Consider the following 26,190-nt stretch of genomic DNA (forward strand, 5'->3'; position numbering starts at 1 on the left):
GCCTCTGGGGAAATTCCCCCTACCATCTAATACCTAGAGGCTTAAAGAGTGGCCTGGAACATTAGAGGGTTAAGTGACTTGCCCAGTGTCACATAAGCAATTTGTGTGAGAGGTTGGCTTAAACCAAAGACCATCTGATTTTAAAGTTAACTATCTGCTATGCCAGATTGCTTCTCGATAAAACATACATGAAAAAAAATTCCCATATTTCCAAGGGAAAATGGGTTTTAAAAATTATCTTAGTTAAAAAAAAAATCCAATGGAGATGTTAAATTAGAGTAGTATAGCAGTGGTAATAGTGTATGTGTGTGATATGAACACTCTCACAGGCTTTAGTTTTCCATCAGACATGTATTTAAACTAATATATATATTCTAAATATGTGTGTACCTATGTGTTGAAAAATCATATTCTATGCTCATACATATCAAGGAAGTTTGTGGTCCTGATGTATGTTTATGCCAGGGCATTTTGGGCTAACCCCTTGTGTTCCTAGGTTACTGTTTATGTATTGTAAGTCAAAAGTGGGCCTACTTTAAAACAACTGGGTGACCAAAAGAGATCAGAATTGGGATTTTGTCACAATATTGTGGCTCTGTTTAGTATCTGGGAAAGTTGTAGTAAGTTGTAAAATGGTCCATTAAGTGTATTAGAGACTTCATAGCTATGCTAATTTCCAATTGTGCTGGGTTTGTAATTTACATATTAAAAATTATCACTTGGTGGGTTCAGGAACAAAGCTGATATCCACTTCAAACATTATGCTAAACATTCCTATTTTTAGGTCCAGTTATTCCAATGGAAAGATGCTGATTTTACTGTGTCTTGGTATAGGTGAATAATTTTCAGTGAAAATTTTTTTTTAAATCAGTTTGATTATAGTGGTTGAATGTCTTCACAGACTTTCAGTTCATTTTTAATTTTAAGACCTAGGACAAAAAGATTGTTGTCTAACAACAATACAACCCCTTCTTCCCATTTGAAACCCTTTAGATATTTGGAAGAGAAGTGTGAGAGCTTTTAAGAATGTTTTACAGAGAAACTTTATAAAACTGTATGACCAATCACTTTCATTACTGTGAAGTTAAATCATGCACATAACCTTCCCCCCAATAGTTTAAAAATATGACGCGTAGCACATGATATTTCTCTAGATGTTTAAGGTAGTGCGTTAGGACAGATGCCAAGATAACTAGTTAATACTACTTTTAAATCAGGCTCTTAATTAAAATGCTTATTTTTGTGCAAGAAAAGTATACATTAAACCGAATTTGAAAAGATTAGATTGGAATTGCCTCAAATTCAATTAAGCCACACTGCATGGACATGCTGGGAATATAAACACAATTATTGTAAAATTGTACAAGCTGATTTGTTGCATTATCTTGCTGATCTAACATACGGTACTTTTTGTGTCCATATTGCAGACGGCAACTCCAAACTAACATGGCAGTCAGACTGTGTGATGTGGCTTCTCTGCTTAGAAGTGGTTCGTGGGCAGCAGAGCCTTGGACTGGGGTCTGTGGGATTTTTCTTAAATTCTGTAGGCTACTTTTTTTTTTTTTTTTTTTTTTAAAGCATGTTGCAGTAGTGCTGAGGCCATACCAAACACTTGAATCTTTCATTTGGCACACACTATGTATGTTCTTACATTTCAGCCCATTTTGTGTGGCCTTGCTTAGGATTTTGAGCACATTGCAGTTTTTAATATGATGATAAATGTAGAATCAGAACCACACTTTGTTTAATTTGTAATCCAAATTAGGTTTTGGTGCAAATTCAAAGAATAGAGTGCAAAGTTTTAAACAAAAAGTTTTGGTATGGTCTGAATACTAAGTTACAGTAACTTGCATTCTGTTTCACTATGTATTTTTTTGGTTACTAAATTTCAAGGTTACTGATGATTTAAAACTTGAAATTATTTTTAAAAAAGTTTCTGACTGAAAATCATTTGCCCAATAACTACTGAACAAGTTCTCATTCTGTGAACAGTTGTGTTGAGCCTATCAATAGAATATGCATTATTTGTAAAATGTAGCACATTAGTATCATTTTATTCTGAGCAGATGGCTATAGCTGAGAAATGCTGTAATTTTCAGCGTGCACAGCCTACTGCAGCTGTTCACATGAATGTTGGCTTTGGATCTCATTCTTGCCACCTGAACATGAAAATAATTGTGCAATTAAGTACAGATTGTTTGTTGTCCTTGCTAAATCCTGCTAATTTCAATCAATGAATACTTTATATTTCAAACACTGTTCCAGTGAGCTTTAGACAGAATCGATCATTTGGGGCACCATAGTTATTTCTTGTAAACTAAAATAAAAATAGCAGGTGGGGGTTTTTGTTTGTGTTCTTTTTTTGTTATTTGTTAAAATTGAACTTGGTTACTCTTTTTCTGAAATGCATTGTTCTGATAAGTAAAAAAGTTTTTTTTTTTTAATATAACGGAGAGTGGTATATAAATAAAGTACTTTGGGAGAGTTTCAAATGGCATTATTGTTCTGCAAAATTGTTTAAGATTTCTTAGGAAGACTTTCCCAATTTAAGCAGATGTATTATATTTTATACTAACTCCCCCTCCCCCCCCCACACACACATCATAATTATCAGCATCCCCTTCTCCCAAACGGTTTCAGGTGCTTCTTAATTTGTTTTGTTTTGTTTTTCTGTCCTCAACATCCTTGTGAAGGAAGTATATAGAACAGATGAAAGAATTCCCTTCTTGGAGAAGAGAAAAGAAAGGTTTGGAGGTACTGAGACTTGTCCAATATCACAGCCTGGTTTCAATTTCTCTTTAATTATGTTATTATTGATTCTAGGCCAATCCACTATTCTATGTTGCTTCCTTTATGTCCTTAGGATATGAGTGTTTGTCTTATTCGTTGATGTTCCCTTTAAAAAAAATAGGTTTTATAATTTAAAACTACTTTTGTCTTTCCTTTATCACTTTTCCTCTTTCCTTCTCTTATTCTAATACCTCCTTCCTGAGTTTCATTCTTTTTTTAAATAAATCATTGCAAATTAAAATCCCCAGTAATCCAGAACTTTTTTTTTTTTTTTTTTTTGAGGTTGTTTCTCTGTGGAGACTAGAGATTTTATTGAATGTCTTTGGAAGGACCATGTTTGCAATAAAGCTTCAGATTTTAAAAACCCTAAATATTTAATCCATTTGTTTTAGGGTATCTAATGACTTTTTGAAAAACAGGAATGTTTGTTCTTCTGTTTGTTGTTCTTCTGTTATGAAGACTTACAGGTTGAATGCTTTGAATGCTAGACTTCATTAAATTTTAGAATATTCTTAACAGTCTTGGGTCTCTGGTGGCCAACATTGATATTTGTCTAGCATATTTGAAGTTTATTGTTGCCTCTTATTCACATTCTTTTTATAAGCATTTCTCAAGTTAGAATTGCTTGAGTTTGTTATTTTAAAAGTTGACTTGTTTTCATTGTGGGGTGGGTTTTTTTCATTACTTTTAAAAAGAAAAGCGTGTTTTGTGTATGTGAACTAGACAATCTTACTATTATCAAGCCAAAATGTCAAGTTTAATTGTGTAGAGATGTTATTTTGATACTGTAGACCAGTTGCCATTGGCCTGATTTGTTTTTTTTATCCTCTTAATTCAAATGAGAGAGGGCTACTAGTTTAATAAGGTAGAAACAGTATTCCATAGTTTCATTCCCAAACTTTAATTAAAATGCTCTTTCACTGCCTAAATGTGACATTCATGATTTTTCTTCTTCTCAACTCATAGGCAGGATAGTTACAGGATAATGTCAATTAAAAACTTTTCAATAATGTAACCAAAACAGTACATGTTAACAAAAATGTGCATTTATTTCCACTTTGATTTTTAAGCTTATAGATGTTAGTATTTAAAAGTTAAAACTCTAAGGAGTAAATCCAATTCTCCTTAAGCTAGGAGGTTTTCTGCAGCACCTTATACATCGGTAGTATGAGGTTCAAACTTGAGTGCTTTAGCATAACAAAGTTGACTGAAGTCCATGGAAATCCCAGGTAAGTAGGTCCCAGGGGATCTAAATAGATTCAGAATATGATAAGAGAATATTTAATTTAGAAATTCCTCCTGTACTTACATGCATGCATAGTAATGCACATATGTATGTTGTAAGTAATGTATAATATTAAAAATGTATTTACATAGCTGATGGGGGAGTGTGGGTGTTGTGGCTTAGTATAGGCTTCATTGTAATTTTATTAGTACAAGTTGTGTTTAGTGACATGTCTTTATATTCTTGACTGGAATCTCTTTTAATAGATTGTGAAATATGAATTCTGATATCTTATTTTGTATGTTTTTAGCAGGTAATTGCTGCCATGGAAACACAACTGTCTAATGGGCCAACTTGCAATAACACAGCGAATGGTCCAACCACCATAACCAACAACTGCTCATCACCAGTTGACTCTGGGAACACAGAGGACAGTAAGACCAATTTAATAGTCAACTATCTTCCTCAGAATATGACACAGGAGGAGCTGAAAAGCCTATTTGGGAGCATTGGTGAAATAGAGTCCTGTAAGCTTGTCAGAGACAAAATAACAGGTATGAACTTGCTCCCTATTGAAAAAATTTGTTTGGAGGTGGAGGACATAAGTCGACATTACACTTTACCTGCTTGTAAATCATATCATGTTAAAATTTTATAGTTTATATAGTCTCTTCATTCTTGACTATCAATAGCATCAAATTCAGCAGTAATAGTTTTAAATAGATCTTGATATTCTACAAGATCAATGATAAAAATATGTTTAAAGTTAAAATAAAAACCAAAGATAAAAAGCTGTCACCTAAACTTTCTTATTGAACTTAACAATAGGTTCTTTCAGAATTATTATAGTGGAATATGAACCTCTTTTTTTTGTAAATAGCTTTTCTTGAAGTCTCTACAATTCAGTTTTTGGTAATATATTGGCTAAAGGCTATTGAAACATTTATTTTGCTTTTTTTACAAAGTAGCTGAACAATAAATATTAAATTGATTTGACTTGTAATTTTTCAGTTACCACATTAAAAATACTATTCAACTTAATTCTGGGAAAATGCTGCATGAATGTTCTCACCTAAGACATAATTTAGCAGAAACAGATGTAGCTGTATGTTATTTCCTGACTGAGGAGCGTAGCATCCCATTTTTGTGTGTTTTTCTCTTCTATATTTTTGGGTTTTGTGATTGTTCAAGCTTAGTATTAACTGTCTTTTGCCTCCCTGAGGATTTAATTTTTTTCTCCCTATTAATTTAGGAAGAGGATGTGGTAGAGGGAAAAAGGCAAGAAAAGGATAGAATTTTGCAAATCATCAAAGAATTAACTTTTGTTTTCTCCTAACTTAAATAAAGAGCTGAATTAGCCAGATGTCCTTACCTTTCTAGTTGAGAGGTCATAAGTATAAGGTATAAAGATCAGAAATGTTAAGAGTTAAAACCAAGTGTGATGGGGCAACAAGGATAAAATCCTCAAAAGTCCCCCAGATTCCCAAGATTTTAATTGAGTCAGTTATTTCAGATTCTCTTCAAAATTTTTACCTGAATTATTAAAAAGTATAACTTTTTTATTTTATTGTTGTAAACAATATGTTGTACTTTTTTTTTTGTATGTCCATCTTCCTGTGATTATATTAATAGTAAAGTAGTCAAAATGTTGGCAACAGAAAAGAGGAATTACGAACAGGGCAAAGGCACTACTTCATATTCCTAATAAATGAAAAATTAATTCTCTTCCTTTCCTTATTTTTCCTTCTCGGATGCTCAGAAAGAAGACAAAATGATTTAAGGTATATTCATAAAACAGCTTCCTAACTTTTCTAGCCCCTGGCAAAGCAAAAGGAAATCAAAACGAATAATTTGAATGGAAAACAATAGAAAACCTGAATTTCTTAAACCTGTCTATTTAAAAAAAGAGAGAGAGACAATTTAAGTTTAAAATCTGACTCCCTTTCTCCCTTCCTTCTGCCAGTTTGCACACATATGACAATAGCCATTGCTTACTGTTTTCATTCTATAATCTTAAGTTGCTTTCAGAATTTTTAGTTTTAGTACTATTGTCAGCTGGATGTCAAGGACTGAACATATTTCTCATTGTTACAAGATGAAGAACCAAGGAAGTACAAGGAAGTGCTTATTTTAAAAGATACTTTTTCAACTTGATATTTTGGGAGCCATTTAACTTCTATTAATATAGACCATAAAAACTGGTTTTAGACGTATTCCTACTTTAAGCCCTGAGTAAGGTCTTTATGTATATCAATCTATATATTTATATCTACAAGTTCTTTAAATATTTTCAAAAACACACACATATACATATATGTATATTCTTGAAATGCTTAATACCATTTAAAATGAGTTATTAAATGGTAACCTCTTGAAGATGTTTGCTTTCTGCCAGACATTGTCACAGTAGGAGTTTTGTCTCTTTTGGAAACATATCAACAGACTCTTAGGTGAATTTTCATATTTTAGGAGAGCCATGATCCTTGTCCAAACTTTTAAAGTGGAGGGAGAGATGTAAATTTACTCCTGTGACATTTTGAATATTTCCCTTTATCATTAGTATTCTTTTAATCTTCTCTTTTTTAAGGTATATATAGGTGAGTTTACCTTGGAAAACTTTGGGAGAGGGAATGAGATAGAAGTAACTTGCAATGTTGAAAAAGAATTCTTTGGGGGCATTCGTAGAGGAAATAGTTCACAATTTATGAATATTTTAGAAGTATTTAAGAAATTATCCATATACAGATTATAAGCTTCCCTATAGCATATAGGATTCATATTTTTCAGTTTCTAAAGGAGTTTGTTTCAAGGAGGGGAGAAAAGGGAGACATGTTTGTCTTTTATTATAGTTTATTTTACTTCTCCCTCCTCATTTTATTAATATTATATATTTTGTTTGACATTCTCTTGATCATAATTTTCCGTTATCCAAGACATTAAACACTATCTTAAAGCTTCAGCATTATTCTGTGTAGTTTCAGTATTAAATGTATCTTGCTATATTGGAAAACAGTTCATTAGTTTCATAGATTTAGTAAATTAACTATCACTTTTTAAAGATTGTTACCATTTTCTCCAAAATAATAGCTAAAATAAGAATAGCTTTTATTATATCTATATTTACAATAGTTGTAATTATATACAATAAAAATGGTATTATAACAGCTATAATAATAATTTATATATAATGTGTACGGTTTGCTTAGCTGTGCTTAGCTCTTTACTGTTATTTTGATCCTCACAACCACCTTAGCCAGGGTAGGTGTCATTATTAATTTTACTATTTTACAATTTAAGAAGCTGAGGTAAACAAAGACCAGAAAGGAAAAAAAATGCTATTGGAGTCAGCAATATGGAGTCAGTACCATGATTTACATGATCCTCATTACAAAGTTTACTTTGTTTTATGATTTTTCAAGGGAGCTATTTCTTTTCAAGTCAGGTTTACTTATAATCTTTAACTCTCCAAATTTTTCCTAAAAGAAGCAGTTATCTAGAATTTGGAGGTCATCTAGCCCAACTTATGCTGGTGTAAGAATTCTTTCCATAGAATCATTTAGGATGTGGTCATCCATCTTATAGTCAGATGACAAAATGGAGGGCAACTTGCAACTTCTGGAGGCTGTCCTATTCCATTTCTGGGTAGTTTCATTTCTTTCTTATTTTTGGGCCAATGTCTGGAACTACTACCATTGCTTCTGGTTTTGTCCTCTGGGACCAAACAGGCAAAATTTAATTTACATTAATTTCTCTTCCAAGTGAACAGTTCTCATCTACCTATCATGTTTTACGTGAATCTGCTTTTGCCCTTATGAGTAGAACATCCTCATTCCTTCAAAAGATTCTTCTGTGTCCTTGTGTTGAAATTATTCTGAACAAACCTCTTGGATATTCTCGAGTTTATTAAAATCTTTCCTTAAAAAGGTAGACTTTAAAAGCATCAAATACCAGGTTTATAAGTGATAGAGATAAAGAACTTAAAAGTCACAAATATAATTGGCTCCTTTTCCTGATTAATTCTTAACTTTTGAATCACAGTTTATGCTGATTTTCATTTTTATTTCCATGCTGAATTAGGCTTCAAGATGAAATAGACACCTCCTGCCTTGGAGTTGAATTCCTCCATCCATACTTTGTTCTTGACTTACATTCTTTTGATTCCAAAAATTCCTTAGTTATTATCTCAGCAATCATAGGTATTGGATTCATTCCTTTTTAGACATTAAAATGAAATAGACTCTTAGTTTCAAATTCAAATAGACAGGATCACCATGCCTGCATATTGACTTAGAAAACAGTGATTTAGCATTTTTTGTACTTTATCTTATTTTTATTTGTTTTGTTAAGCATTTCTCAATTTCACTTTAAACTGGCACCCCAGCATTGACAATTGCAAAACCTTTTGTTCCAATTTTTCCCTTCCTTCCCCCCACACTCTCCCCCAGATGGCAGGTTGACCAATACATAGTAAATATGTTAAAGTATAAGTTAAATACGATATATGTATACATGTTATTTTGCTGTACAAAAAGAATCGGACTTTGAAATAGTATAAAATTAATCTGTGAAGGAAATCAAAAATGTAGGTGGACAAAAATAGAGAGATTGGGAATTCTATGAAGTGGTTCATACTCATTTCCCAGAGTTCTTTCCCTAGGTGTAGCTGGTTCAATTAATTACTGCTCTATTGGAACTGATTTGGTTCATCTCATTGTTGAAGAGAGGCACGTCCATCAGAATTGATCATCATATAGTATTGTTGTTGAAGTATATAATGATCTCCTGGTCCTGCTCATTTCACTCAGCATCAGTTCATGTAAGCATACCAAAAGTTAAAGATAAAACTCTTACTGAGTTTTATAAACATTTTTTCCAAAATGTTAATGCCTAAATAATTTAAAACACTTTTCAGAATTGACACGTTTTTATTTAGGGTGAAATCTTTTCCTGGCCAATAGGCACACTCTGGGAGAGAGGAGGATCAAGCATTATATCCTTATGCTCAACCACAAAGTCCCTCCCCCCGTTTTCCCATTTGGCGGATACTCTAGGGGGTACAACTTCCTGGTATGCCTGTTACATATCCATAGATATGTTCCCCCTCATACCACATACATTACATGACCATTAAAATGAGACTTAGCTTCTCCTGGGGAGAAGCTAATATTTGTGAACTAATTGTGCACAAGTATTTTAAGTTTACTTGAACTTAGGAGACTTAAGAGACTTAATTGTCTCCTAAGCTTGAACAGGAAAAAGCCAGTTACATCTGGTTTTATCTGGTCCTTCTGCTAACTGCTACTCTGATTTTATGGAGACATGCTCCCTTATATCTCTTGGTTTCTGCAAAATATAAATATGGTTATATATAAAATATAAATAAAGTCATAAAACAAACTTCCATTGCAATTAAAACTTATTTTCTCTTTCTCTTATTCTTCATGTAGAAAAGATTTTGAAAGCATTTCTAATGTTTTCAAAGCCCATTTTGCACCTCCTTCTTGAAACATTGTGGTAATGTTAAATTTTCACTGGCCACCTATTCACTTCTCTGGGATGCTCATCTCTTTATGAGAGGCAGTATTCTTAGTCAACATAATTTCTGTTGAAGATAGATTAGGAATTCCCATAGTTAAAGGTAAGGTACTGTACTAGCCGAGTATTTTATCTTACTGACAACCCAAAGTTTTGCATGTATACATTTGGTATCTACTGAACAGTTTAAGAGCAATTGTCATTTACTTTGGTTAAATCTTTCTGGGATCAGCATGTTCAGTGATATGATAAAATAGATATTAGACACTTTTTGTCCACAAAGTAAGTAGTATGTTGTATGCTGGAGGAGAGTTGCATTATTTAGCTAAGACAAAATTGTCCTGAAGAGTCAGGTCACTCAAGGTATTTCTTCGAAGTTCCACCTGAATTGAAAAATTCTTCAGCTTAATTTTTTTTCCTTCTAGGTAGTTAATATAAAGATTTCATCTATAAGACTCTTTAAAAAATAAAGTCCAAATATTTCTACTATAATGATTCATATAATTTGTACTAAGTATATGTGATATTTATGTATTAGAAAGGTAGGTTGAATAAATTTCCAAGTATAGCAGTTTCCTATAAGAATTTTCATGTTATTAATATACAGTAGATTAGGAAATATTTAAGTCAAATGTTTTTTCATTAAAACTTAATCTCCCTTACTCTAATCATAGTTCAAAATTTTTAAAAGGTCAGTGATTTTTAACAATTGAATATTATGTTGGCACACTTTAACTTTTTAAAAAAAGAATCTGAATTCTAAACCCACTGATATTGAGCCATTTTGTGACCTCCATAGAAGTAGAAAAATAAATAACAGTAGTGTTAATTCCATGTCTTGAAGTAGTTGGTTACTACCTAATTTTCTCCCATGTGTTTATTGTAAGCTCATTTAGCCAGAGATATTATTTCTCTTATCTCTACAGACTCCCCCTTTTTGCTTAGTGATTATTTAAATCTGGGAGTAGTTACTGGCACATATAGTAAGCCCTTAAGAAACACTTTTATCATTCCTTATTCATTTCTTAACGATTTTAAACCAACGGATGGTGAATATTTGACTAAAGGTCAAAGGAAATTTAAAAACAGGAATAATGCCACTATGGGAGTATACTACCAATTTATGTTCAGGTGAAGGAAGTAGATGTTTTATGATGCACAGCATATACATAAACAGCACAAAACAAGATGTGTTAATAAAATGAGACTGCTGTTTGTTATCAGTTTTCCTAAAGGCAGAATATTTAATAAATTCTTTAAATTCCTTGAGCCACTTAAAGAGTAAAATCTTGAATGGAAAAAGACAATAGATGTTCTCGTCCAATTCCTAATTCATATCTCAAAAAAAAAGGTAGTAGAGTAAGAACTTTTATTTTACAACTGATTGTGTCCAAAAGGAGGATTTCTTTATATATGTTGTACAAAGGTGTCTCCAAATTGCCTTGCATCCCTAGGCCTTAGAAACATTTTCTTCCTACTCTACCTGTTTTTTTTCCTTATTTTAAGGTTTTTGCCACATTAGATACTTAACTACACTCTTAAGTCACTGGGTGCTCCCATGAATGGAAACTAGATTCCAAAGTAATGATGCTAGCTTGGGCTGAGAAGGACAAGTAAGAATGGAATCTAGGATAGGAAAGAACAATAGATTTTTTTAATCAGATTTCTTGTCCAACATCACAGGAGCTAGAAGGATGACGCATAAGAAAATGTCACTGCAGATTTCACAATTCTTGATATAATTACTAAATTTATAAATTTATGAAAGCAGATTTTATAAACTTCAGAGAAAAAATTAGGTATAATCCTATAAACTCAAGCCTTTAATAGAAAAGACCATTCAAAAAGATTGAGGGATTTTTCTAAAAATACAATCATGAATGAAACTGATAAGTAAAAAAGGAAAGTTAGAGTCTAAAGTGACCAGCAAGGCCAAACTCAGATTTAAAAAAAAAAAAATGTGAAAAGTATAAGAGTACTTACAAGTAAGGACAAACATTATTATGAATTTATAAGTCTTAAATCCATGACAGACTGTGGTCAAGGAAGGTTACAAAGTGGCATGTTATAGTTATAGCTCAACGAATACGTTTAATAATTAGAACTACCAGAAAATGGAATATATTGCCTCATGAGATTTTTTTGATAGTTTAAATAATTACTTACAGATAATTTAAAAAAGGATTTAATGCTTCATGTAAGAATTGGGTCAAGCATTCTTCTTAATTCTTAAGACTCTTTAAAATAGCAATTGATAATAGGTAATGGTGAAAAATAATTAGTTATATATCACTAAAATTTAAAAAAAAAATAAAAGAAAGGTAAAAAAAAAAAAAAAAATTAGGCACAGGCATCCCAAGATCTCTAAGGCTTGTATTCCTTTAAATTGTGCTCTTTATATCAGCATCTCATAACTTCTGTATTTGTCAAATATTATCAAAATATCAACAATATTGTCAGCTTGTCAGCATTTTGAATTGTAAAGTTTTTTTAATTGTTTATTTTGATATTTTGAAAAAATTTTTTTAGTTTAAAATTTATTCAATTTAATTTAAAAAAATAAAAAAAAATTTTAAAAGATTTCTTCTAAGTTAAAAATTTTAAAGGAATTTTAAAAAAATATTTATTCTTTTAAAAATTTTTAAGAATTTTGAAACATCCAACCTAAACTTTTCCTTTAAATTGTCTTAAAAGACAAAAAAGATTTTAAATTTTAAAAAACAATTAATAGAACTTAAAATTTTATAAATATTAAAAAAGTTTTGGAAAAATAAATTAAAATTTAATTGGTTGGGGTTTTAAATTCTTTTTAAAAGTTTTGAAGTTTAACTTATTTGTTTGGTTTCAAAATTTTGACATAAAGAAATCAATGAAAAGGGTTTTAAAAATTTTGCAAAGGGAAAATGCCCTGGAGGAAATTCAAAATAAGCTTTTCTTTAGGTGTATTTTTTAAAGCATTTCCTTTTTTTTTTTAGAAAAATTTTTTTTTTAAAATTTTTAAAAATTCCAAAAAATATAAAGTTTTTTTAAATTTTTAAATTTTTTTAAAAAGTTTTATTTGGTTTAATTATTAACTTTAAGCTTTAAAATTGAAATCTTATTCCTTTTTGTGTTTCCCCCCCTAGATCAATGAAGTGAATTAAAATATTAAAAAAAATTAATCAAAATAAATAACAGAAAATTTTTTTGCTGTCAAAAAATCCTTTTTTTTAAAAATTATTTTAAAAAAAAAAATATGGGCAAAAAAGGGATGGGTTCTTAATTTTTATTTTTTAAATTTTTTCGGGATAATTTAACCCTTAAATGATTTGGTTATTTTGCTGGGGCCATCCCAGAACGGTACATATATATTTTAATATAAATAATAAATAATTTCTTTTTCCTGTATTGTGTAAAAATTCCCAGGCCTTTTGAAATATTTTGGTCATTTCTTAGGAAAATAAATTCAAATTTTAATTCCAAATTTTTGCCATTTAATGTGGGCCCTCCAGTTTCTTTCGGGAACGGGCGCCCAAACTTCTTTTTTTTTCCCTTCTTTAATTCCGGGAAAACGGTTTTAAATTTGGTAAAGGATAGCATTTTAAATTTTGGCTGTTTAAACTACTCCCAGGTTATTCTTCACCTCCAAACTGCATTGCCCAAATTTTATCCCCTAATAATCAATCAATTTTTCCTTCACTTGCCAAATCTGCGGGTTTAGGATACAGGGGTTCCAATTTTTGTTTCTTTTTAATGACTTTTTTCTTGCGAAATAGTTTATTTTTATCAGGGTTGCTGTTATCCTTTGAATTTTAATTAAAACTTTTTTAAAATTGATTTTCCAATTTTTAAAAATGGGCCTTTTAAAAGACTTAAAAAATTTTTTTTTTTTTCCCTTCCTTTGTTTTTGTTTTTTTTTTCTTTTGGTTATAAATTTTTTTTTTTAAAAGTTTAGTTCTTCTTTGGTTTTCCTTCCTTCCATCCGGGAGGTAAAATTTTAAATTTTTTTAATTTTTAATAATTTATTCTTTATGACTGGGTTGATTTTATTATCTTTCAATTTTTTTGAAGGTTTTTTTTAATTTTTTTTTAAGAATTTTTTAAAATAATGATCCCCATTTTTTGTCAAAACTATTCAAGTTGGAGTTTCCTTGCCTCATATATTTCTTTCTTAAATAAAATGGTTTTTGAATCTGTTATTTTAATTTTTGGACATCCCCTAAACCCCTTAGTTTTTATTTTCCGTTTGACCTTTTGTTTTCCATTTTTGTTTGTTACTGGGTTCCATTTATTTTTGTTTTTATTGAAAAAATAATTTTTAAGAATTTTATCTTTAAATTTTTTTGGTTAGAGTTAAGCAACTTTTTAAAAAATTTTTTTGTTTTTTCTAAATTTTTTTTTCCCTTATTTTTTGTATTTGTCTTTAATTTGGGGGGTTTTTTTATAAAATTTTAAAATTTTGGTTTTTTTAATTTTATAATCTTATTTTAATAACCTATTGTTGGAAAAGTGTTTTGGTTTTCCTCATTTTTTCTTTTCCTTTAATTTTTTAGTTTATGCAAATTTTTTTTTTAAAAGAATGTATTGGAATTTTTCCTAACTTATTGGGAATTTGGGGTTTCTATTACATATGTGAGATGGTTTTGTCTTTGCTTTTATTTTTATTTTTTTTTTATTTTTAATTTAAAATTTTTTAAATAAATTAATGGGAACCGGTTTCCAAAACCTTTTAATTTTATTTCTCCCCACCCTTAAAAATTTGTTTTAAAAATTTAAAATATTTAATTTTTTAAATATTAAAAACTTTTTTTGATAAAAAAAATTAAATTTTAAAATTTTAAAAATTTCAAAATTTTAATTTTTAAAAATTAATGGGGGGAACAATTTGGTTTTATATTCCCCAGGTTTTTTTGGTATCTGGCACATTTTTCCTTAAAATGATTTGGGAAATTTTTGCTTTGGGAGGGATCCAAGAAGGTTCCATAAAATATTTTGGAATATTAATGTTTTGGTCCTCCATTTCCTCCTGGGTTTTGGGTAAGTCTCTCCCCTTGAAATATTGGTATTTTTTCGAATTATTCCAAACAATTCCCAATTTTTTAGATTCTCCTGTCTCCATTTTCGGTTTCAGTTTTAACCCTCAAGGGGCTTTCAAACATTCGTGTCATCCTTTCCCCTTTATAATCTTTTATATAACCCATAACCTTCTGGAAAAGGGATCACAGTTTTAAATTTTTTAGCAATTCAAAACCCCCAAAAGGTTATTCTTCACAACTCCCCCTAATAATTCCTTTTAATCCCCCAAAATACATTTTTTTTTCATTTAAATTTTGGGGTTTGTTAAACTAATTTCAATTTGGTTTCCTAAAAATGACTTGGGATTTTCCCTTCAAAATTTTTTTCTTCATCTAGTTTCTGCATTTTAAACTTTTAATTGGGAAAGGGTTTTTATAAATTAAGGTTTTTCTTTTTGGAAAGGGGTTTTCAAATTTACTGAAAAATTTTTCCCTTTGTTCTTCCTTTAACTTTCTGAAGTTTTGTTTTTAAAAAATTTTTCATTTGGAAATAAAATTTTCATTTTGACGTAAAATTTTTTTGGTTTTCATGCCTTCCCTTCCACATTTAGGTTTTTTTTGTTCCCAATTTTTAATTTTCATTTTTTCTATTGAACCCATTTTGACCTTATCTTGGTTGACTTTTACAATTTTTCAATTTTTTCAATTTTGTTTTTTGTGTTTTCCCAAAAGTGGGATCTTTGGTTTTCCAAATAGGTTCATTTTTTGATTTTTATCCGATATCTATTCCAACCCAAATCTTTTTGCCAATGCCAAAATGTTTTTAACCTCTCTTTAAATATAATTTTAATCTTTTCTAAACCAATTTTGTTTTTTTCATTAATTTTAAAATTTTAATTTTTTTCCATTGAATTTTTTTTTTTTTTCTAAATTCTTAAAATGGTTTTTTGGGGTTGTTGGTATCCTAAAATAAAAATTTTTGGGGTTTTTTTTTAATTTTTTTAAAAATTTTATTTTAATTTTTGTCCCTTAAGTTAAATTCAATTTTGTCAATTTTTTTTTTGAATGTTTAAATTTTTATAAATTTCATTTTCTTTAAATGGAATTTCTTTTTAATTATGTTATTTTTTGGATTTGAACTTGACTTTTTGGGGTTTTTTTATAAAGAACTTTGTAAAATTTGGGTTATTTTAATAACGCAAAATTTGGGGTTTCTAAAATTTTAATCTGTTCAAAAAATAATTTGGCCCTTTATTGCCTTTCTTATTCCTTTCTTTCTACTCTTTTCTTTGCTTTTCTTTATATTAAAATTTAAAAATATGGGTTTTTAAAATTTTGGGAATGGGTTTTTCTCCTTAAAGATGTTCGTGGTTTTAAATAGATGCTTTGATTTTTTAAAAATCCTTTTTTTAAAGTTTTTTAATAATGGTTTTTGGATTTTAAATGTTTTTTCATCTTTTTTTTATGGTTTTGTTTTTTTTTTTAATATGGCCATTATTTGATAATTTTTCTTATTGAAAAACCCCATTCCGGATAAATCCTACTTGATTAGGTTATTATCCGGGGATGATTTTCTTATCTTTTTGCTAATATCTTATTTAAGATTTTAATCAATATTAAAGGGAGATTGGTTATAATTTTTCTTTCTCTGTTTTCAACCCACCTGGTTTGGTATCATACCATGTCTGTGTCATAGAAAGAATTTGGTAGGATTCCTTATTCCCTATTTTATCAAATAATTTTGCTTGGGCCAATTGTTCTTTAAATGTTTGGTAAAATTAATTAAATCCATCTGGTCCTGGGCTTTTCTTGGGGTTTTTAATTGCCTGTTCTTTTCTTTTCTGAAATGGGACTATTCAAGCAATTTACTTCCTCCTCTTGTTAGTCTGGGAAGTCTATATTTTTGGAGTCTATATTATCCATTTTGGAGTCTATATTATCCATTTTGGAGTCTATATTATCCATTTCACTTAGGTTATCAAATTTATTGGCATAAAGTTGAGCAAAATAATTCCTTATTATTTCTGTAATTTCCTCTTCATTGGTGGAAAGTTCTCTCTTTTCATTTAAGACTACTAATTTCATTTTCCTCCTCCTTTTTCTAATCAGTTTACCAAAGGCTTATCTTTTTTATTGGCTTTTCATAGAACTAACTTAGTTATTAATTAGTTTTTTTTACTTTCAATATTTTTTAATTTCTCCTTTTAATTTTAAATTTCAAATTTGTATTTGACTGGGGTTTTTTGGTTTTTTGTTTTTATTTCAACCCAATTCATTAATCTTTTCTTTCTCTTTTTTTGTTCAAGTAAGCCTCTAAGGATATAAAATTGCCTCTTTTACCCTTTGGCTGCATCCCCAAAATTTTGCTTGATATCTAATTTCTTTCTTGATGAAATTATTAATTGATCTATAATTTGCTGATTCACCCAATCATTCTTTAAGATGAATTGTTTATTTCAATTACTTTTTTCTTTTCCCCAAGTTTTTGTTGAATGTAGTTTTTTGTATCATGATCGAAAAGCATTTTCTATTTTTTAAATTTAATTTGAGGTCTTTATGTCCTAATATGGTAATTTTTTGAATAAGGTTCCATGAACTCTGGAAGAAAGTATATTCCTTTCTTTCTCCATTCAATTTTCTCCAAAGATCTAACATCCTAATTTTCTTTTCATTTCTTCTTTAATTTCTTTCTTATTTGTTTTGTGGTTTGATTTGTCTAATTCTGAGGGTGGGTTGATATCTCCACTATTACAGTTTCTTGTCTTTGCCTTTAACTCTCTTCTTCTTAGGAATTGGATGCCTTACCATTTTTAATTCAATTTGATTTTGCTTCATTTTTATACCCTTTTGGGGATGTAGTTCCTTCCTTATCTCTTTTAATTAGATCAATTTTTACTTTTTTGGCGTCTGAGATAAGGTACCTCTTTTTGGCTCACCTGAAACATAATGATTTGCTCCAGCCTTTTACCTTTACTCTATATGTATCTCCTGCTTTAAATGTGTTTCTTGTAAACAACATATTGTAGGGTTCTGACTTTTGATCCAGTTGCTATCTGCCTCCTCTTTTGGGGGAGTTTCCCATTCCATTTTGGTTAAATTCTTTTGTTTCCTGCCATCCTAATAACCCCAGATTATGCTTTCTTTTCTTGCCTCCCCCAACCCTCTTTCCCTTTTTGAACTTTATTCCCACTGGTATCACGATGTTATCTTTGAATCCTTCCTTTCCCCCTTTGAATCTTTTTCCCTTCCCCTATTATTCTTTTTCTTTTCCCTTTTCCCCTCCCCAATGGGCGAGGAAATTTTCTCTAAAACAAATATCAGTTATTTTCTCTTTGGGCCAACTCTGATGAGGGTAGATTCACAAATTTCCTCCCCTCTCTAAATTCCTTCGATTTGATAAGTTTTTCCTTTCGTGAGATGGCCCTTTTTCCCCTCCTTCCACCTTATTCTGCCATCATCCCTTTTCCTTATCTACTTCCCTTTTTATGTTATTCAGTAAAATCAAATTTAATGTATTCTTTTTTGTTATATCCACACAAAATATAATTCTCAAAGGTTCTTTTACCTTTTCTGCATCTCTTGAGTTCTATGATTGGAGATCAAATTTTTTGTTTAGTTCTGGTTTTTTCTTCAGAAAGAAATGGAATTCATTTGTTTCATTAAATGTCCATCTTCTTCCCTGGAAGAAAATGCTCAGCTTAGCTGGGTAGTTTATTCTTGGCTGCATCCCAAGTTCTTTTGCCTTTTGGAATATCAGATTCCAGGCCCTTCTTTCCTTTAATGTAGAGGCAGCCAGATATTGGGTGATCCTTATTGTGGCACCTCGGTATTTAAATGGTTTTTTTTTTTGGCTGCTTTTCCTTAATTTGATAGTTCTGAAATTTGGCCACAGTATTCCTTGGGGTTTTTATTTTAGGGTCTCTTTCAGAAGGTGTTTGATGAATTCTTTCTTTCTTTTTTTTTTTTTTTAATTTAATAGCCTTTTATTTACAGGTTATATGCATGGGTAACTTTACAGCATTAATAATTGCCAAACCTCTTGTTCTAATTTTTCACCTCTTAGCCCCCCACCCCCTCCCCTAGATGGCAGGATGACCAGTAGATATTAAATATATTAAAATATAAATTAGATACACAATAAGTATACATGACCTAAACGTTATTTTGCTGTACAAAAAGAATCAGACTTTGAAATATTGTACAATTAGCTTGTGAAGGAAATCAAAAATGCAGGTGAGCATAAATATAGTGATTGGGAATTCAATGTAATGGTTTTTAGTCATCTCCCAGAGTTCTTTCTCTGGGTGTAGCTGGTTCAGTTCATTACTGCTCCATTGGAAATGATTTGGTTGATCTTGTTGCTGAGGATGGCCAGGTCCATCAGAACTGGTCATCATATAATATTGTTGTTGAAGTATATAATGATCTCCTGGTCATTTCACTCATTTCACTCTGCATCAGTTTGTGTAAGTCTCTCCAGGCCTTTGATGAATTCTTTCAATGCCTATTTTACCTTCTGATTCTATTACATCTGGGCAGTTCTCTTTGATGATGATTTCTTGTAAAATAGTAGCTAGGCTCTTTTTTTTCATCATAATTTTTGGAAAGTCCAATAATCCTCAGATTATCTCTCCTAGATCTATTTTTCAACTGTGTCGTTTTTGCAAGTAGATAATTCATGGTTTTTTCCAGTTTGTCTTTTTTTTTTTGGTTTTGCTTGATTGATTCTTGCTGTCTCAATGAATCATTAGTTTCTATTTGTTCAGTTCTAATTTTTAAAGAATTATTTTCTTTAGCTTTTTTTACTTCTTTCTGTACATGTCCAATTGAGTTTTTAAATGTATTGTTTTGCTCTGTGGAATTTTTTTCCATTTCACTAATTTTTTTTTTTTAGTGAATTATTTTCTTTTTCCAATTCACAGATCCTATTTTCTTGGGAGTTCTTTGTCTTTTCCATTTCACAAATCCTACTTTCTAGTGAATTCTTTATTTTTTCCAATTCACAGTTTTAACTTTCCTGAGATTTTTTTACTTTTTCCAATTCACAAATTTTGTTTCCCTTCACTTCCTGGGAATTTTTCATCTTTTCCAATTCGTATTTCAGGAAGTTGTTGCTCTTTTGTACGGCTTCTCTTTCCTTTCCTCATTTATCTTCTAATTCTCTTTTGAGACTTTTAATGGTCTCTTCTATGAGAGCATCATGTAAAAGAGGACAGGTGATATTCCCCTTTGGGGTGATGTCTGTTTGCTATTAGTCTCTTCAGGTTTGCTGACCTGCTCTTTTTCTGCATAGAAGCTGTCAATTGTTCTTTTCATCTTTTTATTCATGTTTTAAAGCCTTTAGGGTATGCCTCCTAGGCAAGGGGGTTACCAGCTTCCTCTGCAGAATAGGAGAGATGTAAACCGGTTTCTGGCTCCGAGGTATGGGAGTGCTCTGAGTGAGAGTTTTCCCTTCCCCCAACAGGAGGTGGATTCAGCACTGGCCGAGCTATCAAAGTGCCCAGTTGGGCTGTGTGGGTTAGCGATTGCCCTAGGCTAGAGACTAAGGGGTGAAAGTGTCACTGCCCCAGGCCAGAGCCTCTTGTGGGGCTGTGGGTATTAGCAGCTGACTAGGTAGATGCAGATTCTACTGGAAGTCTGCCGGAAACTCTGTCCCAATGTCTCTGCCTGATGTAAATCGGCCCTGCAGCTCTATGGCCCCAAGCCACTATGGCCCCCACTGTGCAGATTAGAGGTTAACCTGGGCTGTGCCCTCCTGCCATGCAGGTTTGCAACTGCCCCAAGGAAAAGCCCCGTAGTAGGGGTTGGGGCTGGGAGCTTGTGCTGAGATCTGTGCTCTCACTTTCGGTTTGAGGCTCTTCTCGGAAACTAATTTCTCTCCCAGTCTACACTGATCTCCCCCCTAGCCCCAGAACAAACCTTTTTTGGTGAGACTGCAGATTTTCTTTGGCTGGTGAGTTGTTATATTTTTTATCTTTATGAATTGTAGCAGTCAAGACTATTATTGAGGCTCGATATAATATTGATAAAGAGGGTAAGAAAAGAGCTTAGAAGGTCGCATGGGCCTTTTCCGCCATCTTGGCTCCGCCAGCTTATTCTCTTATTCACTAATAATTCTTGTTTGTCACTACTCAGTTTAACAATTGATTTTATTTTTGACTAAATAGACACCAATCTCTAATAGATCTAGAGGTGATACTATTTTGTGGAGGGGCAAAATTAAAAAATCAGAAATACTGGAAAAGGGACACTTGTGTAGCTCCAGTTTATTTTGTACAAGTAAATTTGTCTCTCAGATATAATCCATATTCTCAGATTTAATGAATTAGATTCAATTAATAAATTCACCTGTTCCTCAATGTACCATCTAAAAATTAAATCTTGACTGCATATGTACTATCACACTATTTTGCTTGAGTGTCATTCTGCAGAAATAGATGATTGTTCAAGAACAAGGAAACTTTCGAAATGTTTTAAAACAAAAAGACCCAGTATATGGGAATTATCTTTTTCTAGGTGTGTAGCCTGTCCAAACAAGGTGAGTAGGTGGAAGTGGTGAGAACTGAAGTCTGAAAGAGAGAGAGAGAGTGAGTGTGAGTGAGTGAGTGTGTGTGTGTGTGTGTGTGTGTGTGTGTGTGTCTGTGGTATCATTAGGTGAGCATTAAGAAATAATGATGATAATTGGGAACTTACTGTTGATATTCTCTTCAGTAAGGGATCATTCATTAATTCACCTAATATACCTTAGTCCTTTCAATACTTACCTGCCTTGGCTTATGTAGTTAAATGATAAAATATCACCTTGTTTTGTTGCAAGTACATTTTCCATTCTAAATTCTCTTGTTCTGTCAAAACTTAGTTATAGAATGGGCTTAGTTATAAGAATCTTTTAGAATTTTACCCAGGGTTCAGTGGTTCTTTCTGTATCATCAGTTCCTTTTGCAATCTAGTAAGGCCTAAAGACTATTGCTTACAATCATGTTTTTAAATGCATGAAATAAAACATAGGAAATTTCAATGAAAGTCAATTACACAGTTACCAGAATATTTTTTAAAAAATTATACAGACCTTAAGTAGTTGTACTAATTAGTTGGGGTGAGAAAAGAGGCAACCTTAGATGGTGGAAGAGTTTTAGACTTGGAGGCAGAGCAGTGAGATAGATTCAAATCCTTCCTTTGACACTTACAAGCTGTGTGACCTTGTATGTGTCAACCTCTTGGAGTCTGTTTCATCATTATAAAACGGGGCTGATAACTATGATATATACAAGTCATGAGGCTAAATCTCAAATGCTTTACAAACTTCAAATCTGTGTATAGTATCAGTTATTACTCAAGTAATGACTTGGAGAAACAGCCCAAGGAGACCTCAGTGGTTATCTAGTTCAATTCCCTCATTGTATAGATGAGAAAACTTAAGTTTGGGAGAGTTATGGCTTGCCCAGCAGCTAGGTGATGTAGACTTGGCCCCTGACATGTATCTAGTTATTTGATACTGGGCAAGTCAGATGATCTCATTTGCCTCAGTTTTCCCAACTGTAGAAGGAGGATGATTATCATACCTAATTGTTGGAATCCTAGTGTCAACTCAACTTGAAACAAGGTGAAAACTCAAGGGTGATGTCAGAATCCTGGTGTTAACTCAATAGAATTGATACAGTGCTTATTGGTTCACACCTTAGAGTGAATCCTTACAAGGCAATAAGTTGCTAATACTGATGGAAACAATGGTTGTGTTCATACCTTTAGAGAGCTCATAAGTATCTAAGTACTCAATGGAGTTCACACATTTGGGAGAGTTCAGGGTTTAGAAAGAAACACCGAATTCACACCTCCCTTAGGGCCAGAGAGCACTCTGGGAGATAACCCAGAATCCCTTTCCCTCCAGAAGGCGGAGTTAATCTTTGGGAGATTACATATATACAGGGAGCTCTTGGAGCTTGGAGTAGTTACTTGAGAGAGTTATTTGAGAGAGTTTTCTTGAGAGAGTTTCTTGGGAGCACTCTGGAAGAAAGCCTACAAGCCCTATCTTTGAGGCAAGAGAGATTCATTGTATCTTCTACCTTGGTGCTGGCTGGAAGCTGAAGAAAGCAGAGGCAGAAGCCAAGGGCAAAGCTGCAAGAGCTCAAGCAGAGAGATAGGTCTCTGGGCTAACCGGGCTATATTGAAGGACACAATAAAAGATTTGAACTTTTATCACCTGACTGTGTTTTGGAAAAAGAAACACCAACACCTAATTCCTGGAGTTGTAAGAATTAAATCAGATAAGTGCTTAGCATATTGATTGGCACATAGTAGGTACAATGCTTATTCCTTTTCCTAAAACTCTTTAGTTTGCCACAAGCTCAAATTCGATTTGATATTTTATTTTCTTCATTTTCCAACTTGTTTTCCTTAAACTCTCAAGTCTTATATGTAGACTTCTCCATCCTTTCAGAGAAAAAAATAACATCATAATAGAATATAGAAAGTATATAAATAGAGTAAATATTCCTGGGTACAGCTAGTGGTTCTGTCAACATCTGTTACTTTGTTTTGATTTGGAATTTGACTTATAACTGTAGTAATTTTCATTTCCTGTACAAAAATACTATCATACTAGTTCATGTGGCTGCCACATAAAGAGAGGAATGCCATAAGAACACTGCATTAATGTGAGCTATTATTTGAAACATAATCACATAAAGCAAAGGAAATTCTCAAGACTGTAACATACTCCCTCCCACCTCCACTCTATTCTGCTTCTAAAAAAATGAAAAGCAAAATATATAAATTCTTATTTTATTACAGTACAAAAATACTTCTGTGTATCCAAAAAGCTGCTTGAAAATTCTTCTATCAAAATTGCACATGCTTAACATATTGGATTACCTGATGTCTAGGGAAAGGGATAGGAGGGAACAAGGGAAGGCAAAAAATCAGAGCACAAAGTTTTGAAAAGGTGAATATTTAAAATTATGTATGCATATGTTTTGAAAATAAAAACCTTTAATTAAAAAAAAGAAAATTCTAATATAATGTAATAATCTTAGTAAGGATACTTACTAATATGTGACCTCTGTTGATATTAAGTGATATATAAATTGTTTGAAATTATAAAGGTTTGAGCAGATATCAGTTTCCTCACTGAAAGTTTCCTTAAAGTGATAAAATCATGTCTGATTAAAAAAATTTTCTACAACTTTAGTCAAGAAAATACAATAATCTCATTCTATCACAAATTGGTATATTTCATGGCAGTTCATCTCATCTTCCTTTTGGTTCTTGACTATCCCTACATATCATAATTTATGAAACATGAAAAATGGTATAGTTGAGTTGGCATGAATTTGTTTTTCATGGTTTCTTAGACATATTTCAATGTTCTGCCAATGAAACGTAAGGAAGAAAGTGAGTTCTACATTATGAGTTTAGCATATCACAAAATATAGCCTGATGTGACATTTAATGTTAATGTTTAGCAAAGAGGATGTTTTGGTTAGTGTATTTTTCTGTTGTTAATAAGTTAAGAGCAACTCATTGAAAAGTTGAAACTGATGTATATCAGGAAAGTTAAGGTCTAGATTAAAATTTAAGGAAATCTAGGTCAAAGCTTGCAAGAGGACTGCAGTCTTTGGGGAATTTCCACCTGAACCCTGAGCAATATGCAGTCCCTATGACTGTTCTCAAAACAATTCTTTTCTTTTTCTGTCCTGTTTCTTGATACCAGTCTCAACAGTCAGAAACTTCTTTCTAGTATCTAACCTTAATCTTTCTGTTGCAATTTTTAAAGGTTTTGTTCTTTATATCCATCATGGAATTTATATTCCTTGGACAACTTTCCCCTTTTCACTTTTGAAATGATTCTTTTAAAAGGCCTAATTCCAAAAATAAGCAATTTAACTTATTTTAGGGGGATCAGGAAGTGGGGAAGCTTCTTGAAGTTCTATTTGACTTTAATTCTGCTGCCTAAACTTTTAAGATATGACTGTGAAAGAAAAAAGCATGAATGTGATAGTATCATTGGAGTATGTATCTATAATATCTGTTGATAAAAGAAATTAATATTTTGGCTGTTTTCAAAGACAACCTACTTAGGTTGGGAAGGCCATGATATATAGGAGGGAAAGTATACATAAAAATTATAGATTATTTTTATATTGAAATATCACTATATAGATTTTGGTGCTCTTATTTCATTTTAATTTTTGATGATGGTTGTCAGTGATTAAGTCAAGATTATGTGTTTCATTGAATCATCATAGACAAAATACCTATTCAGGTTATTTCTACTCTTAAGTTATTGGGTCCCCAGAAAAGATGTGAGTATTTTACCTAAGACGGATTTCTTAGGGATAACCCTGTAACTCAGTATTTCTTCTTAAATGTTATTGTTAAATGATATTCCTTTTGCCATTAAATTTTGGAAAATTGTTGTTTAAATACAGTTAAAACTATCTTCTCAGTAATTATGGCTGCAATTCTTTAGCTTGTTGATTTCTAGAGAAGGTTAGAGAAGTGGGTAAACAATCACATGGCATTTTGGAAATGTAAGTCTTGTGAATATTTAATTTTATTTTAACATTGAACAACTAGATGGCACAGTAGATACAGCACCAGGCCTAGAGTCAGGAAGACCCTAGTTCAGATATGGCCTCAGACACTATAACTGTGTGACCTAGTCACTTATCTTTTTTTTGCTTCAGTTTCTCATCTGTTAAGTGAGCTGGAGAGGGAAATGACAAGTCACTCCCAAGAAAACTCCAAATGGGGTCATGATAAGTTGGATATGTCTGAACAACAACAATTTTTACCTAAGTGATCAGTATTTGCTTTGTATGACTAAATTTTTTGAGATTAAAGTCTAGATATTCTTATTTCTCAGTTGTTTATTAATCATGTATGATAAAAGACTGTGTCTCAGATACTGATCTAGAGATATTATAATTTATCAATTTCCAATCTGAAATATCTGAATAAATCGTCTTTTCAAATCAGTCTCTTCTCTAACTTGCGATGCATAGGCTGTTCTGCTTGTTATTAACTAGCATTACAAATTTTCTCAGAGAAAGCTAATATCTGATAAATTTTCTCTCAATCAATCTTAGTTAAATCTTTCAAATTCTGGGTAGATTTCCATAACTAAGAACTCATCCAGAAGGCAAGATTGATTGGAAGGCTATTTTGGGGTCTAAAGGAAAAGAGGTATAAGAACAATATAAGATTCTTAGAAGGACATTATATGATATATTTGCTCTTTAAATGAATGAAAAGGCATTTATTAAGCATTGCTTTACAATGAGGATACAAGAATATCATGAGAAATGCATATGTGTGTGGTTTACAATTATGTGTGTCATACACATATCTCACTATATTTTTGTATCTTTATACACACACACACACACACACACACACACACACACACTAATCTTTGTGCTAAAGGAACTCTCATTTTATCAGAGAAGAGACAACTTATTATAGGTAGGCTTGAGGGTATGTTGATAGGTCAAATCACAATGTCTGAGGATGTCTTTTAGTGTTATGGACCAGAAGTGTTTTCAGTTGTCAGTGGAATTGATGATACAATGATTATCTAGTTTAGCATGGTGATTAATAGTTCTCTAAGTTCAGTATGATTGATTTAATCTTACAACAGATAATGGT

At 31.6% G+C, this 26,190-nt stretch overlaps 1 protein-coding gene across 8 annotated transcripts in view; it reads left to right on the forward strand.

The window, feature by feature from the left end:
* The first annotated feature begins 259 nt into the window (after positions 1-259).
* Positions 260-26,190, forward strand: part of ELAVL2 (ELAV like RNA binding protein 2) — a 92,441-nt gene continuing 66,510 nt past the window's right edge. For 2 of the 8 annotated variants that reach the window (XM_031943454.1, XM_031943461.1), the window contains exons 1-3: positions 262-1,518; positions 2,694-2,754; positions 4,326-4,569. In XM_031943454.1, coding sequence (XP_031799314.1) covers positions 1,466-1,518; positions 2,694-2,754; positions 4,326-4,569 — 358 coding nt within the window. In that variant the 5' untranslated portion in view covers positions 262-1,465. Of the gene's footprint in view, positions 1,519-2,693; positions 2,755-4,325; positions 4,570-26,190 lie in introns of all 8 variants that reach the window. The other 6 variants (XM_003761398.2, XM_023497357.2, XM_031943469.1 and 3 more) reach the window with 5 other exon arrangements.

This window comes from Sarcophilus harrisii, chromosome 1, assembly GCF_902635505.1.
Source record: "Sarcophilus harrisii chromosome 1, mSarHar1.11, whole genome shotgun sequence".
Taxonomy (NCBI): Eukaryota; Metazoa; Chordata; class Mammalia; order Dasyuromorphia; family Dasyuridae; genus Sarcophilus; species Sarcophilus harrisii.